Here is a 17,405-nt window from a genome sequence, read left to right on the forward strand (position 1 = left end):
GGACAAACACACACATATAAGCACATGGACACACACTTACGCACACCCCTACACATGCACAAGGACACACACATGCTAATGGACACACACGCACATGCACATACATGGACACACACACAGACACACATACGCACACTGACACACACACACACACACACACGGACAAACACATATAAGCACATGGACACACACTTACGCACACCCATACACATGCACAAGGACACACATATGCTAATGGGCACACACGCACATGCACATACATGGACACACACACAGATACGCACACTGACACACACACACACACACACACACACACACACACACACACACACATATGCACATGGACACACACTTCCGCACACCCATACACATGCACAAGGACACACATTGTGTTTATACCTACAGTATAAGGACACACACAGAAACACACATGCATATATACACACATATATGTATTTATAGTAAAAACTTTTATGTATAGTATATATGTAATGTAGCGTATATATCTCTATCTATCTATCTATCTATCTATCTATCTATCTATCTATCTATCTATCTATCTATCTATCTATCTATCTATCTATCTATCTATCTATCTATCTATCTATCTATCTATCTATCTATCTATCTATCTATCTATCTATCTATCTATCTATCTATCTATCTATCTATCTATCTATCTATCTATCTATCTATCTATCTATCTATCTAAATCCACACACACACACACACACACGTGTGTAATGTATAGTTTTATACCTACAGTATTAGGACACACACGGACACACGCAAACACACACACACACACGGACACATGCACACACACACACACACACACACACACAGTAAAAAATTATAAATGTTTTACACCTAAAGTATTTATAATTATACTTATAGCTATATTATGTATAGTATAACTTCATTATAAATCTTTTCATTGATAATTCATTTTGCCTTTCCATCTTTAATTTCGAGGTTAAATATCTCCCAGGCGTGATTGGAGCAGGTTTCATGGATTCATTTATTTCTGTTATTCTTATACCAGGATTAGAAATGAATGGTTTCTATTTCTATGCACACCCTTCATTGTGTTGGGTTCAGGAATGACCTAGGTACTATAATCAGAATCAACAAACATAATGCCAGGACTGTTTGTATCCGCCCTCCGCTCTATTGACATGCAAATCAGAATGAGGGAGTCGCGGTCTCATCCGCGCTCTTCCCGCTATCTCTGAGACTCATTAGCCATTCCCAAGCTACACCAATTAGTGCTGCAGTTGCAGATTACATTCAACCCCGTTAAAGAAAAAAAATGTTTCTCCTGTTTTTCAGGTGAATCTGAAAGATTCAATTTCCAAAAGGTAATGGGATTTATTATCATTTTAATAACTCTTGGCCATGGGCTTATGTCCCTGCTTGACAGGAGAGCTGCACTGGCTCAATTGATGTCATGGATGCCAGAATAATTGCATTGTGAAACTCAAAGAGCCTCTCTTGTGACCCAGCGCACAAGCCAGTGATAAACCAACAGAAATAAAAAATGAAAAATAACTAAATAGTAGCCACCAGTCAAGAGTTTGGACACACTCAACTGAATGTATGCTTGTTACAATGAAAATACTCTAAAACAAAATAATGCATCTTTGTACTGGGAAGATGTTTTTCTTTTCTTTTCTTTTTTGGCATTAATATTGTTTTGCAAACTTTATAAGAATGGCAAAAAAACTTTTACGCTTTTAAGCACATCGTCCTAGACGTGCACAGGACGTATGATTTTATTACATTTGAGTATTTAGAATATTTGTGCTTTTTTTAGTCTTAATGATTAAAGATTTTTAGTGTTGGTTGATGGGAAGGCCCAAATAAAATGTGTGTGCACAGAAATCAGCTTTTTCCAGAGAATAGGAACAGCTGTCATTAGCAAAATTCTATCATCTATCACACCTGGCACATTTATTTTTGAATTATTTGGGCTAAATCGTCAATGCCGCCAATCCAACAATCCAAAGCATTTTCCTACAACAAAAGTCGCACAGAACTGACATGCACACCACCAAAGTTTAATTTGGCTATGGTGCATTTATTTTATTAAGGTGTTAAATATGCATTGGTGGAAAAATGTAGATGTTTACTGTATATTGTAGATGGTTTTCCAGGAAAAACCTTAGACAAACCTATCTGAGAAACTAAACTCCACAAGATATTAGGATTTATTCTCTGGAGAAATATTTTGAAATTAAGTTTATTTTTCTTGCTCCACTAGATTTTTTATTGCTTAAAGCATTATATATATATATATATATATATATATATATATATATATATATATATATATATATATATATATAAATAATACAGTGAGGTTTATGCTAAAAGGTTTTGCTTTTCATGCAAATTGATTTAGCATTTTTGAAAATATCAAATTGAATTAGATATTTTACAAGAAAAAAAGTCAAAAATAGTTGCTGCCAATAACAGTGTAGTATCTTTTGGTTTCAAATGATTTAAAATCACAGAGATATTACTTACGCTGCACCCAATTTCCACTGACGGGACTCAGGAAGTTGGGATACAGACCATGAGGCTTCTCTATTTTGTTCAGCAGCTTTCGGATGTTCATCACCTAACAAAAAACACATAGTGGGAGTTCAATTCAATGTTCATTCAACATTGTTCATAGTTCATTCAATGCCCGTATCCCGTCGTCTCAGTGTAAATTAGCCTTGTCAAAGGACTTTTCGTATACAACCCATTCATAATTTGGATAAAGTTTTATTTTTCATGCTGCTACGTCAGTACTCTGCAAACTTTCAGGATTAAAATGAGGGATTGAATCCGAAACAGTGATGTTTTGACAAAGGAGTAAGTCTTAAAGGGGTCATGACATGAGAAATCAAATTTGCCTTGATTTTTTGACATATAAGAGGTCTTTGAACTATTAACACAACCTACAAGTTTCAAAGCTTAAAGGGTTAGTTCACCCAAAAATGAAAATTAGCCTATGATTTACTCACCCTCAAGCCATCCTAGGTGTGTATGACAGGTTCTTCTTTCAGACGAATACAATCAGAGTTATATTAAACAAGTTCTGGCTAAACCAAGCATTATAATGGCAGGGACTGTTGCTCTGTATTTGAAGTCCATAAAAAATGCATCTGTCCGTCGAATAACTGCTCCATGTGGCTCTGGGGTGTTAATAAAGGCCTTCTGAAGCGAATTGATGCGTTTGTGTAAAAAAAAAAATCCTTATTTAAAACTTTATCAAGTAAAGTTCCAGCCGAATGCCTTCCGTGGAAAAGTGTTGAAAGTTGAAAGTGAAACTCAAGATGCGTACGTGACGTCATGACAAGCCTACCTGGTCGCGTTAGTCTTTCGATCGGCAGGGGCACTTTCAACACTTTTTCCATAATTTGAACACGGAAGGCGGTCGGCTGAAACTTTACTTTACAAAGTTTTAAATATGTTTTCTTACACAAACGCATCGATTCGCTTCAGAAGGCCTTTATTAACCCCCCAGAGCTGCGTGGAGCAGTTATATGATGGACAGATGCACTTTTATGGACTTCAAAAACAGAGCAACTATTACTGCTATTATAAAGCTTGGATTAGCCAGGACTTTTTTAATATAACTCTGATTGTGTTCGTCTGAAAGAAGAATGTCATTTACACCTAGGATGGCTTGAGGGTGAGTAAATCATGGGCTAATTTTCATTTTTGGGTGAACTATCCCTTTAAAACGTCCTCCTTATTATAAACAAAGCATTTATTTATTCAAGCTCCAAAAACAGCTCGTTTTGATATTGCGGGATCTGTGATGTCACACAGGCAAACACATTTGCATATTCCCACCTCCAGAGCAAGAAATCGACCAATAGTTATACTTCCTCGCCCACTGGCGTTCAATCGCTTAACGGCTGATATTTGCTTACACTGGATGTGAGCGTCGCATCAAAAGCAAATAAAACCCATTACAGTCACTGAAACTGACACTGGATACAGTATATAGATGCGTGTTCACTTTACTCCACGCACTTTAGTCTGCCGACTAGAGGACAAATGGAAACGTAAAGGAACGTTTGCTTTGACACGTCCTGTTTAAGCAGATAATTTGCTCATTTTTGTACAGACTTCAGAAGGATGGTTTATTTTTTAATGCCGTTACGGATCACGTTGGAGGATTATATGTTTGTTAAGATAATTTGACTGCAGATTGTTTTGTAAACAAGGCACAGTGTAATGGAGAGTCCACAAAGAAACTTTTGTTGAAAGATGAAACAGCCAACTGTATTTGATCTGACAGCAGCTGCACCACAAACCGTAAGTTAACGATTTCTTAATACTTTGTCTGTAAATGACGGTTTTATATGGATGTTTTCGAAACACTAACTCGTGTGTAATAGCGAGTGGGCGTTGATACTGTTTCATATGCAAATAAGTTAGCCAATCATAACAGATGCCGTTTACTGACAAGCCTTAAAGGAGCCGCACCTTAAAAACTGATCATTTTCCCAAATCCCAGATGACACACTATACACTATGCACTTAAAGCTGCAACAGACGATTAGTGAAGTGTCCACACTTTGTTTTTTCAGTTAATTAAGTGCATTACCCCGAATGTTTAAAGTACTCTTTCTTTGTGGAATTTTCAGTGTAAACACATTACTTGCATTTTTTTACACTACAAATAGCATAGAATAGTGCACAAGTATGTAAACTGGGACATACCAAGGTCAAAATGAGGGTTGAAAATAATTGTTTTCCCCCCACCTACTGTATAGGTATAGTTTTTTTTGTGCAACTTTATAAACATTATGGGCCCTATTTTAATGGTCTAAGCGCATGGTCTGAAGCACACAGCGCAGGAGCACTTAGGGTGTATCCGAATCCACTTTTGCTAGTTTAACGATGGAAAAACCGGTCGGCGCACCAGGCACATGGTCCAAAAGGCTAGTCTCTTGATGAGTTCTGGGCGTAACGTGCAATAAACCAATCAGAGTCTCATCTCCCATTACCTTTAAAAGCCAGTTGCACTCGCACCATGGCAGATTCACTATTTACGTGGAGGAATTTGTGAGCGGAAAGACTGAACGCTTCTCCAGAGAGGAATCCTTTTATTTTTAATATTTAAAAATGTTTGCGTGCTGCTCACATCCCTGTGTGTGTAATAAGCAAAGTGTACGCCCGTTGTGCACCCGCCTATAGGCGCATATTACTAACGCACCCTTTAAATAACACCAAAAATACTGTGCTTTTGACTTTAGACCAGGTTTTTGTTGGTCAATGGCGCTGCGTCGGGCTGAAACTGGCAAAAAACTCTTGAGTCGCACCTGGCATCACATTGCGCTGGGTGTATGATAGGGCCCTATAAGTGCACATATTAAAATAATAATAAAATAATCCATGTCATGACCCGTGCAATAGATCTCCCACTTGTTCTGTTACCTGTAATGTGTTTTTTGTTTTTCCATTTTATTTCTAACTTTTCAATAGATTTTTTTAATGCAATGTTTATTTAACTGAACAATATTTGGACTACACATGCTAATGTTTTAATGTATTATTTAATCATAATCATTAATATAAACCAATTTCATTCAATATATTTTATTTTCAAATAGTTTTTGCTATATTGAAATTGGTACTGAGAACCGTGAAATCTGGTATTGGTACTGACTACTGAAATGTTGGTATCGTGACAACATTAATGTAAATCATTAGAAGACAAACGACTCTTGCCTTCTCAGTGTACACTGGGTTTCCAGACAGTTCGGACAGGTGGACGAACTCCAGGTGCAGCGTCCCGAACTCCGCCAGGATGCTGCTCCCGGCCGATGCCCAGCCCCAACTCCAGCTGGTGCCACTGCAACAGAGAGCAAACCAGGCACAGTGAGCACCACCACCTACGCCACACCGCTGCCATGGCAACCAGGCAGGTAACAGTGCGGCCATGGCAACAAAGCACCAAACCATGGAAAGCAGATGCCAGCGCACTTGTTATTTGCAGGAAAAATTAGCACAGTGGAAACGGCAGGAACTGTTTAACACAGACGTGCTAAAAGCCTTCGCTTCATCCCACACAAGAACGTTACGTGCTTAATGAAAAATCCATAATGATGCATTTAAAAAAAAAATGAATAAAAACAAATTTTGCACAAAATTCACATGAATAACACCAAAAGTTCTGCTCATAAGTTTACACGCCATTTGCAGAATATGCAAGATGTTAATCATTTTATAATTAACAAAATAAGAGGGATCATAAAAATTGCACGTTACTTTTTCAATATTTGACATAGTTTCACAAATCAGATTTAATGTGATGTACACATACCTTTCACCATTTATTAAGGTAAAATGCAGATGTGGTTTATGCCACAAAATCTTTTAAGGATGTTTACAGATTTTTTTTACAACTGATAAAATACCAAGAAACAACACAAAATATCAAGATATTTATAAGAGAAGAGGCAACCCTCTCAAAATGAGTGCCATCAAAAGTTTTAATCATAAAATCATTAAGTGTTAATCTGGAGCACATAAAAATTATTTATTTAGGGTTTTTTTGGTAGTTAGCACACATTTTAGGCTAACAAGAAAAGTCTGGAATAAATTAAAAGCAGTACGGAGTACATTTGCTGGCTCAGTCCTACACCAAGTTCATTTATATAAATAGAAAATAAAATTGGTCCCAAAACAGAGCCTTGAGGAACACTTGCCCTTACAATTAGAGGAGTACTTCCACTTAAACTCTGCGGACCCTGCGCAGTGTACATCATCATGTATATACTTTCAATTTTAAATGTCTGTGGAGGAGCTCTGACCTCATATGTGATACCATTAGAGTCTCTTCTGGAGACTTGCATCACTTTGGCATTTGTTTTACACAAAGTAACTTGTTAACACTAAATTACTTTGGGACCATTCCGGCTGGATTTGGCCTACCCAAATTGAAAAGCTTCCCATACCCACATATAGTGGTCTCTAAATAAAAAATGCTGGTGTCATTTTACAGAAAACCCTTTGAAGTTACATAAAACACTGCTGAAAGTGATAAACATGTAAGTATATGTTGTCTGAGCTGTAATAACCCCCTCAAAAAGAGACGCTTTTTGATTTTTTGGTTATAAATTCAGTTTTGAAAGTGTGTAACTCAGGCCCTGTGTGCTCTAGTACCCTGCAGACAGTTTGGGCTGTTTCCACTAGATTCCATAAAATACTGGAAAAAAGATTTTTGCCTGGATCTTCTATGCAAGATTTATTCAAATGAATCTAAATGGAGGAATATTACCTTTTTTAATGTAATTTCAGTCTGCCCCCATACCCCTGTGTCTTTTTTTTACAGAAAACCCTGAAATTACTTAAAACACTTCTAAAAGTGATAAATATAGTATATGTATAATTCACACACACACACACACACACACACACACACACACACACACACACACACACACACACACACACACACACACACACACACACACACACACACACACACACACACACACACACACACACACACACACACACACACACACACACACACACACACACACACACACACACACACACACACACACATATATAAAACAGACAAACAAAATAGGAGTTTATGATTTTTTGGTTATAAATTCATTAGTGAAAGTGTATATCTCAGAAAGTATATCTCAGGCCCTATATGCTCTAGCACCCTGCAGACAGTTTTGGTTGTTACCAGCACATGTCAGCAAACACTGGAAAAAATAATTCAATGACCCTGGGATATTGCATTTATACCACTGTATATTGGTATATATATGATCCAGACAAAAAACTTTTTTCCAGTATTTTCTGAAATCTAGTGGAAACAGCCCAAACTGTCTGCAGGGTGCTAGAGCACACAGGGCCTGAGTTACATACTTTCAAAACTGAATTTATAACCAAAAAATAAAAAAGCGTCTCTTTTTGGGGGGTTTATTACAGCTTAGACAACATATACTTACATGTTTCCTTTAAAATGACACCAAAATTGTGTATTTAGAGTCCACTGTATGTGGGTATGGGAAGTGTTTCAATTTGGGTAGGCCAAATCCAGACAATCCCAAAAGTGGTCCCAGAGCTTAAGAGGTTAAAAATCACTTTATTACTAAAAGAGCCTATGCAAAAGAAGACCACAATCCATACAATCAAATGCTTTGGATAAATCAATATAAAGTGCAATGCAGTAATAATGTCATTGGTGAGTGACTGACATTGCAGCAGTTATAGTACTATGTCCTTGTCTACAACCTGATTGAGTTTGACTGAAGATATTAATAACCGACAAATCTGTTCATTTACCAGGGATTCAAACACTTTAGCTGTAACAGGCAATCTGGAAATAGGGAATGCAACAAAGTAAATATTTTAAGAGCAGTTTGAACAGTAGATCCAGAGCATTTTATTCTTCGTTTTGATTAAATGCCATTAAAATTTCAACTGTTGTTCAAAAAGTAGAGAGCTTCTGCTTCTGTTTATGCTGCAGGACTCACTCCTGCTGCATGGGAATAAAAAAACTGAGCGGAGGAAACATGGAAAGATGGAGAAAGAGAAAGACCGAGGTGCTGAATGAACTCTAAAATTAACCGCTCCAGATTTCGGGCTTCGCTCCTCCCTGAAGGATTCATTCGGTGAAACTGTGGAACTAATTCACAAGATTATTTGTTTCTGGTTCTTATTGTGAGAGCGAGGCACGCACCGCTTCCCTTCTGAAAGAACAATCAATAACCGCTGACGTCTAGGGAGGAAGAGGAAAGTGAGAAAACTTTTGTCGGAAAAAATCAACCGAAACCAACACAAAACAACTAAGTGTTTGTTAAACAAAGGGTAGAAAGTGTTCACCGGTGGGAAAAATTACTTAAAGCATATTTATTATTAAGAAACGATCATACCAATGACGCCGAGTAGATGCTTATATAAAAAATTCAATGCTTGACTTTAAAGACATTTACTTTTGCCTTCTACCTGAAATATGCATGTGACGCTGCACTGGAATTTGAACAAAATGAGTTAGACGTTTACACCTGGTGTTTAAATCCGTCTCTTTTGTCCGCTTTCAACCACTTCTGTCCATAATTTATGAGAGAAAAAAGCTTGTGCGATTTACATATGAACGCGGCTGGAGATGATGGAAAAACACACAGCCGAACCCACGCCGAATGCTTTGAGTGTGTGTTAGAAATCAGAAATGGTGAGAGAACATTGTGCTTGGTACGTTTTTTGTCTTCAAACCAAACTTGGGTCTTCAGCTGACAAAGTTTAAATCCTGTCTCACTAGAGCACTTGGCATAATGTTTACGCATTAACCCTTACATGTATAAATGTTCCGGCAATCATTATTACATATTCGGGTCTTTAGCGACCCGGTTCTATATCAAACACTGATGGATCTCTACCTGTCGCGATGACATAAAACTCTCCTGATATTAGAGTAACAATTACAATTTGGCGTTGTTCACTTGTGATCCAATCAACCAAAGCGCATTTTAATACCAGAAGCAAACAGGGCCATAAATGCTGCCTGTGTAGCCAACTCAACTCAACTTCAACTCTTACTGACATTAACTTGCATGCACTACTGGTCAAAAGTTTAGCATAGGGATGCACCGAATCCAGGATTCAGGATCGGATTCGGACGAATTTTGGGCTTTTTGACAGGGTTCGGTTTCTGCCGAGCTTTAGAATTTTTTTCCACCGAACCGAACCCTATAGGCTCGGACTACCCGTGCTCCGCTGGTCGACATAATGACACCGCCGTTGATTACGGGAAGGTGTTTACTAGGTGGACCGCTCGACGGAAGTTGGAACTTGGACTGAAAATGGAACTTGTGAATAGAAAAACTTTCAGTCAAAAGAAGGCGATTCAAGTTGAGCTACATGGTCAATTTCCAATGCCGATTTGTCTCGTGGTGACAAGGACCCTAAACTATAGCCGCAGTTAAAACATTTGCGCATGAAACATCCGAAAGAATACGAGTTGTGCATGGGGGAATCTACAGACAGCAGCCAAAATGCAGCCACTTCAGATACAGCAAAGGAAGGACAGTCATCCTGGCATAATGTTGCCTATTCTTAATTTAAATTAAATTAAATTAAAAATACACTGCTGTGGGGATGCTCATCTCGGTTAATTTTCCCAACGACAACCAATGCTCATTATCCGATTATTAACCGTTAACTGATAAGATTATAATATTGAATTGGCATTAAATAAAAATACGAGTGTCTGTGACCCGTTAAAAAGACACTTTTTGCACGGGTTTATCAGTGTTTCCCACACATAGACTAATTTGTGGCGGTGCGCCACAGAATCAACACCGGCTGCCACATATTTAAATCTCAGGCCAAACTGCCAAACCTGCTTTAGATATGAAAGTCTAAGCTTTTAAAATTGAATACGAAATAGCATTTTGGCGCTAATGTGGCATAACCGTTAAAGCCAGAGGCGTTGAAAAGCAGAGTTGCAACATGCTCTCATCTCCTGGCGGCGCGCGTGGTCACGTGCTTCACGGAGCTTCAAAACGAACCAGCGCTCCGTCAATGCATTTGAATGGCTTAAGCGGATACACAACAGTTTTACTATACAGGTATTTGCAGCAATTTTTTATTACGTCAATCATATTTACAGGATCATTTTATTATGGAGAGTGATGGAGATGCAACATTGTTAACATTAATGTTAATGTTTTTCTTGTATTTAGCCCTCATTGCTTACTAAAGGCCAATTTATACTTCTGCGTCAAGTGTATGCCGTAGTGTACGCCGTAGGCTACGCGTGTAGCCGACGCCATCGTGAGCATTTATACTTCTGCGCTGTTGTCCGCGTCAATGTGCAATTCCACATGCAGACGCTAGGAGGCAGTGTCCTCGGGCATGCTGGTGTAATCAAGACAACAGCCGAAGAAGAAGCAGCTTAGAATGTGTACATTCATGTCGGATTATCAGCAGCAGTGAGAGAGCGGCTTTTCTTGAAGCTTTAGTTGTTGTATCTAATACAAATTAAGCATCTCTAGTTGATTAGTAGAGTTAAATAAGAGGCGATCTGGCGCTGGAATGCGTTTGTGAAATCACGCAGAGCTCGTGGCGCTGTTTTCAGTAGCGGTGGCTCGAGCAATCGATTGCTGTTGCGGAGATTTCATTCACGAAATGTACCCTAATGTGTCCCTGTTCTTGATATGCAATCACTGATTAACATCTTTGGTTTAATGAGAAAATAAATAAACTATACTCAGCGGATCAATGTATTTATTTACTACCATAAAGAATCGCTGGACTACAAAATATTGTGTTATAGCAGACGTAAGGAACTATCATCCCATTTCTGGACACACACACTCCTATCGCAGATTTTTTATTTATTTATTGACCTGAGGAAGGGGTTCTGGCAGACCAATCACAGCGCTTGCGGTCCGCGTAGAATTGACGCGTTGTTACATTTTTGGAGAGGTGCGCGTCAGGGTACGGCGTATCCAACGCGTCTATGCGTATGGTACGCCGTACCTTCTGCGTGCACTCGACGCAGAAGTATAAATTGGCCTTAATTGGTCACACTCATACTCATTGGTGGTCAAATGTGACCATACACCTTAACTATTTTTCAATTAAATAAATGTTCTATATTTTAGTTTAATAATATTTATTGAATATTTTGAGGATATCTTTTGGTACTAAATAGGCCTACCATTTGTGCAATAATTATGGTCCATTTATGACCACTTACATTTTTTTTTATTATTTATATTACAATTAGTGTAGTAATCAAGGTTAAAATAGAGAATTCCAATGCAAAGAGGCAAATTAGAGTAATTTTGTGGCTGGAAAAATAATCATTTTCATTTGTAAAGCCATGGTTTACCCACTAGGTGCTTGTATGGCTCTTAAATAACTATACATGTATCTAGTCTGGTTTCTCAAAAAAGTATTGCAGATCATAACTTCTTACTTATTTTTAGGTTTTGCATTCGAATAAATATTTAGACATGATCAAACACTAGATTTCTTTAAATGTGAAATTTTAAAAAGTTAATAACTTGCATCCTAATATTTTTAATGATACTTATATAAGCACACACAAGTGAATATATTAACGAATGCAAGCAAATATAATTTAACACAAGAAAAGTAAAATAGTGCTAAAAAGACAAACTTATCTTTCCTTATATGTACAGTAGGCTATAGGCTACATACGAATTGATACTGAATCAAGATCTAAATTGATATTTGTGCCAATCACATGCCCCTGCCTGCCCCCCACCACAAATTGGTTTCCAATCTGTGGGAAACACTGGGTTTATATTACCGTGCAAACAGCAGCCACAGATCAGATAAAATATAAATAAAAATAATAAAATAAATAGGCCTACACTAAATATTTTTCACTTAAATAATTACCAAATTAACATGACAAAACGAAAATACGCTGAATCCATTTGAAGTTTTGAAGAACCGTTATAGTTTTTTGTAAAATAAAAATAGCAGGCCTACCTCAACCCTTAAACAAGGCTTCAGATGGCACTGAAGCCCCGGGAAAACAGAGATAATGCCTCTTTCGAGTGGCCAGCCTCGGGAAGCGCCTTTCATTTGCTTTCCACCAGTCAGGAGCTTGTTTTACTGCTGTATTTTATTAGCACGTAGCATATTTTGCAATATGTGCATCCCTACACTGCTGTGGACGTTGTTTACTTCATTAATGTGTTTACTGTGATAATGGGAGTAGGATTCGGTATTCGGTTTCGGATTCGGTATTTGGCCGAACCCCAAAAATCTGGATTCGGTGCATCCCTAGTTTAGAATAATTAAGGTTTTTATTTATGTTTTTGGAAGAAGCCTCTTACGCCCCACCAAGACTGTATTTATTTGTTTCTCTTGATGATTTCTGAAGGATCATGTGACACTGAAGACTGGAGTAATGATGCTGAAAATTCAGCTTTGATCACAGGGAATACATTACATTTTAAAATGACATATAAAACAGCTATTTTAAACTGTAATAATATTTCACAATATCAAATAAATGCAGCTTTGGTGAGTATAATAGACTTATTTCAAAAAGGACCCACTTTATATTAGGTGGCCTTAACTACTATATACTAACATTTGAATTAATCATTTGATACATTGCACTTATTGTGTACATACATGTTTTTACATTGTACTTACATTTAAAAAAATACTTGCATGTAATTACATCTGTAATTAATTTCTGTAGTTACATATGTAATTACACAGTTGGCACTTCCCTTACACCAAACCCTATCCTTAAACTTACCCATACCACCACACCTGTCCCTAACCCTACCCGTATCCCACCTCAATATCAGCAAAATGTTTTGCAATACAATTTGAACACAGTAAGTACATTGTACTTATTTTTTTGTGTAAGTACATAGTACTTAAGGCCACCTAATATAAAGTGGGGCCAAAAACAATATAAAATGTTAACTATTCTAAACTTTTGACCGGTAGTGTGAATGTCATAATAAGAGCGCGTGCATAGTGACGTGTGTTCAGTCTGTGCTACCAAGACTAACCTGAGTGCCACACCAGGGCCCGCTTTCTCCCAGCCCATCTGTGGGACCGGCTCCTATTACTCATCTAACTGGAATTAGCGTGAGAATCAGTTAATTAAATTTGCCTGCAGCTGTCAGAGCGAGCTGGTGGGCTAATGGAAGCCAGGTGGGCGGCAGGAGTGCCAGAAAGCGTCTCTTTCACTAGGAAAGCGAGAAAGAAATGGTAGCCTAATATTTGAGGCATATGGTTTTGTGAATGGATGCGTCAAGCCGGGGTCGGGCTGGCAGACGAGACGGCGCACAGACACGTAGAAGCTGCGTCGGATGCTCACCTGCCCAGGTTAATGACTCCTCTGGGAATGCCGGTGGGCGTGTTGAAGGCGGGTAACAACTTCTCGCCCAGCTCCAATACTTTCTGCTTAAATATCTGAAAGATAAAACAACAGCAAACTGTTAACTGCTGTTGTGCTGAAGCAAACACCTCTGTGCAAGTTTCTCTTCAAATCACACATTTAAAGGACCCATATTCGAAACAAGTTTGGCATGTTTTCCACATGCATTCTTGCTCTAAATATCAGATATTTGGTAAAAACAGCTAGTGACAAAAATGAATACTTTCATCAGCGAGGACACAATAAATAGGTCAAAAGGTGACAGTGAAGGCATTTATAATGTTACAAAAGATTTCTATTTCAAATAAATACTGTTCTTTTAAATGTTCCATTCATCAAAGAATCCTGAAAAGAAAAAAATGTATCAAGGTTTCCACAAAAATATGTTTTCAACATTAATAATAGTAAGAAATGTGTCTTGAGCAGTAAATCATCATATTAGAATGATTTCTGAGGGATCATGTGACACTGGAGTAATGCTACGTTTACACCGAATGCGAATAGAGCATCAAATTCACGTCTATCGCGTCAAGTTTGAACATTTTGAATCCACTCGCTCGTCCACAGCGAAATGGACACGTGTCCAAGGCGCTCCAGAAGAAATATGTCATAAAACACCACTCAGCCTCTTTACATTTTCATAAAAAAATATATTAAACAATAATAGCCACACAATTGTATTTCAGGAAACGCCTTGATTATCTTCACTGCATGTATATTAATAACAAACAAAATATAAAACACAAACATGCCTCTTTTCGTTTACATTTTAAAATAACTATTAACACATTAATATGTGGTTCAGACAATAAGTGTGCATATATATGATTATCACTGTAATAAATGACATAAAACACAACCCAGTCACTTTTTGTTAAATGTCAGTTTATGTGTGATCAATAATAGCCATTATAAAAGAATAAGTAAAACAAGGTATAAGAAGCGATAAACAATAAATAAAGCAAACAATTCAGTCAAAATCAGCGCTAGTAGGCTACAACTGTAAAGTTAAATAGCCTAAAAGTTATGAAACTTCACTTTGCCCTCAGTCAAAACAATTTGGCAAGCATCAAATTATAGATTCATGAAAAAATCTTAAAACGACATTTTGTGACACAATAACAGTAGTATTTTTAAATTATGCGGGGGCTCATCACGTCACTTTACCACGTGACAGCAGCAAGCAGGCTCCTGATTGGTTAACGCGGCGCGAATTGACGGCAAAGTTCTGATTTTTCAACTCAGGCGCCAGAAGCGAATTCGCTTGAAACGCGTGAATGCACAAAAAGCACAAAATAAAATCACTCGCGCGTATCGCTCAAGATGCTCAATTTACGTCTTTTGCGTGAACTGGACGCACGAATAAAGCAAATGCGTCTATCACACCTCCAACACGTCTTTACATTGACTAAACATGTAAATCACTCGCTCCAGAGGCTCTATTCAACTTTGATCACAGGAATAAATTATTTGTTTTTATTGTATTTTTGATCAATTAAATGCAACTTTGGTGAGCAGAAGAGACTGTTGAAATACATTTTTAAATATCTTACCAACCCCAAACATGTAGTTTAAGTATGCAAAATATTATGCAATGATAAACATTCCAAACTGCATGTTTAATTAATTTAATTTAATAAATGAAATGTCTGATAACAGGGTGTTCAAACTTTCCCCTTTGTAGCAGGTGCAGAAAACTCCACGTCAACAGTTTATATTTCTAATGCAACTGCAGTATTTATCAAATACACCCAGAATGGACTTTCAAACTTCCTTGAACCCACAGAATCAAGTTCCTCTGTGACAAGGCCATCCTCAAAAGTGAATTAAACCGGAGAGATGTGTTTTTATCGCTCATGTCGGCAGTTACACAAAGTAAGATGCCTGGAAATACTGTTGGTGACAGATATTTCTCTCTAAGCTCTTTTTAGTGTTGCTTGCTGAGGCAAGCGTCACTATTATTGCTACGATTTAGGTTTAGGGATTTGAACAAACCTTTAAATCTAAGTATTAAACTTCAGTGGGCAACACACGGCCCAAACCAGACTTATGATTTTCACGCTGGTGGGCGATAAAACCCAATAGCGCCAGACCAGAATATCACACAGACTTGAAGGTGCAGGAGTCTTTTTCATATAGTAAAACCACATAGCAAACCACTCAGAATATCTTAGCAACAGCACAGGAAAGCCATGGAAGCCACAACAATGCCTTAGCCACATGGTGGCAACTTATCATGGTAAAACACACACACACACACACACACACACACACACACACACACACACACACACACACACAGATCTTCAATGCCAAAATAAATTATATTTACCCGAGTTGTGAATGTGAGTTTGCAGTCTGTATTGAATGTGATGTGATGAAATAATACTGTACTACAAAATGACAGAAAACGTCTTTCAATTGAGTTTTCCTCGCGGCTGCATGTTAAACAAACATACACTGCAATAATGAAGGACCGACTAATGATTCTTATGAGCCAGTCCTTTTTAGCGAATCAAAACATTCAGCACAGCCTGATTACAGAATTAATGATTTTTACAATTTGGTTCTTTTAATGAATAGTTCAAAAAGACTAGGAGTCTGACGAATCCTTCACTGAACTGATCAGAGCAGCAACTGAATCAAAATTGTATTCACTCAATGAACGTTACCATTATTTTCATTGAGGCCTGTATCTATGAAGCAAGTTTTGCGTTAATATCAAAACTGACTGATTGTCCGTGTGGTTAAAGATGCACATTTGACAACAACGCGGAGTGGTTTAATATGGAGTTTGCCCACCCTTTGCAGCTATAACAGCTTCAACACTTCTGGGAAGGCTTTCCACAAGGTTTAGGAGTGTGTTTATGGGAATTTTTGACCATTCTTCTAGAAGCGCATTTGTGAGGTCAGGCACTGATGTTGGACGAGAAGGCCTGGCTCTCAGTCTCTGCTCTAATTCATCCCAAAGTTGTTCTGTCGGGATGAGGCCAGGACTCTGTGCAGGCCAGTCAAGTTCCTCCACACCAAACTCGCTCATCCATGTCTTTATGGACCGACGCTTTCTGCACTGGTCAGTCATCTTGGAAGGGACCATCCCCAAACTGTTCCCACAAAGTTGGGAGCATGAAATTGTCCAAAATGTCTTGGTATGCTGAAGCATTAAGAGTTCCTTTCACTGGAACTAAGGGGCCAAGCCCAACCCCTGAAAAAACAACCCCTCACCATAATCCCCCTCCACCAAACTTTACACTTGGCACAATGCAGTCAGGCAAGTCCCGTTCTCCTGACAACCACCAAACCCAGACTCGTCCATCGGATTACCAGACAGAGAAGCGTGATTGGTCACTCCAGAGAACACGTCTCCACTGCTCTAGAGTCCAGTGGCGGCGTGCTTTACACCACTGCATCCCAAGCTTTGCATTGCACTTGGTGATGTAAGGCTTGGATGAGCTGCTCGGCCATGGAAACCCATTCCATGAAGCTC

The 17,405-nt window shown here is 38.2% G+C and overlaps 1 protein-coding gene across 1 annotated transcript in view; it reads right to left on the reverse strand.

Annotated features, from left to right (window-relative positions):
• Positions 1–17,405, reverse strand: part of LOC307138897 (mannosyl-oligosaccharide 1,2-alpha-mannosidase IA) — a 347,413-nt gene that overhangs the window by 19,183 nt on the left and 310,825 nt on the right. Inside the window, exons 5-7 of the mRNA XM_079837590.1 lie at positions 13,859–13,953; positions 5,737–5,860; positions 2,530–2,623 (exon numbers count right to left, since the gene is read on the reverse strand). Coding sequence (XP_079693716.1) covers positions 2,530–2,623; positions 5,737–5,860; positions 13,859–13,953 — 313 coding nt within the window. The remainder of the gene's footprint in view (positions 1–2,529; positions 2,624–5,736; positions 5,861–13,858; positions 13,954–17,405) is intronic.

This window comes from Gobio gobio (assembly GCF_949357685.1).
Source record: "Gobio gobio genome assembly, chromosome: 15".
Classification (NCBI taxonomy): Eukaryota; Metazoa; Chordata; class Actinopteri; order Cypriniformes; family Gobionidae; genus Gobio; species Gobio gobio.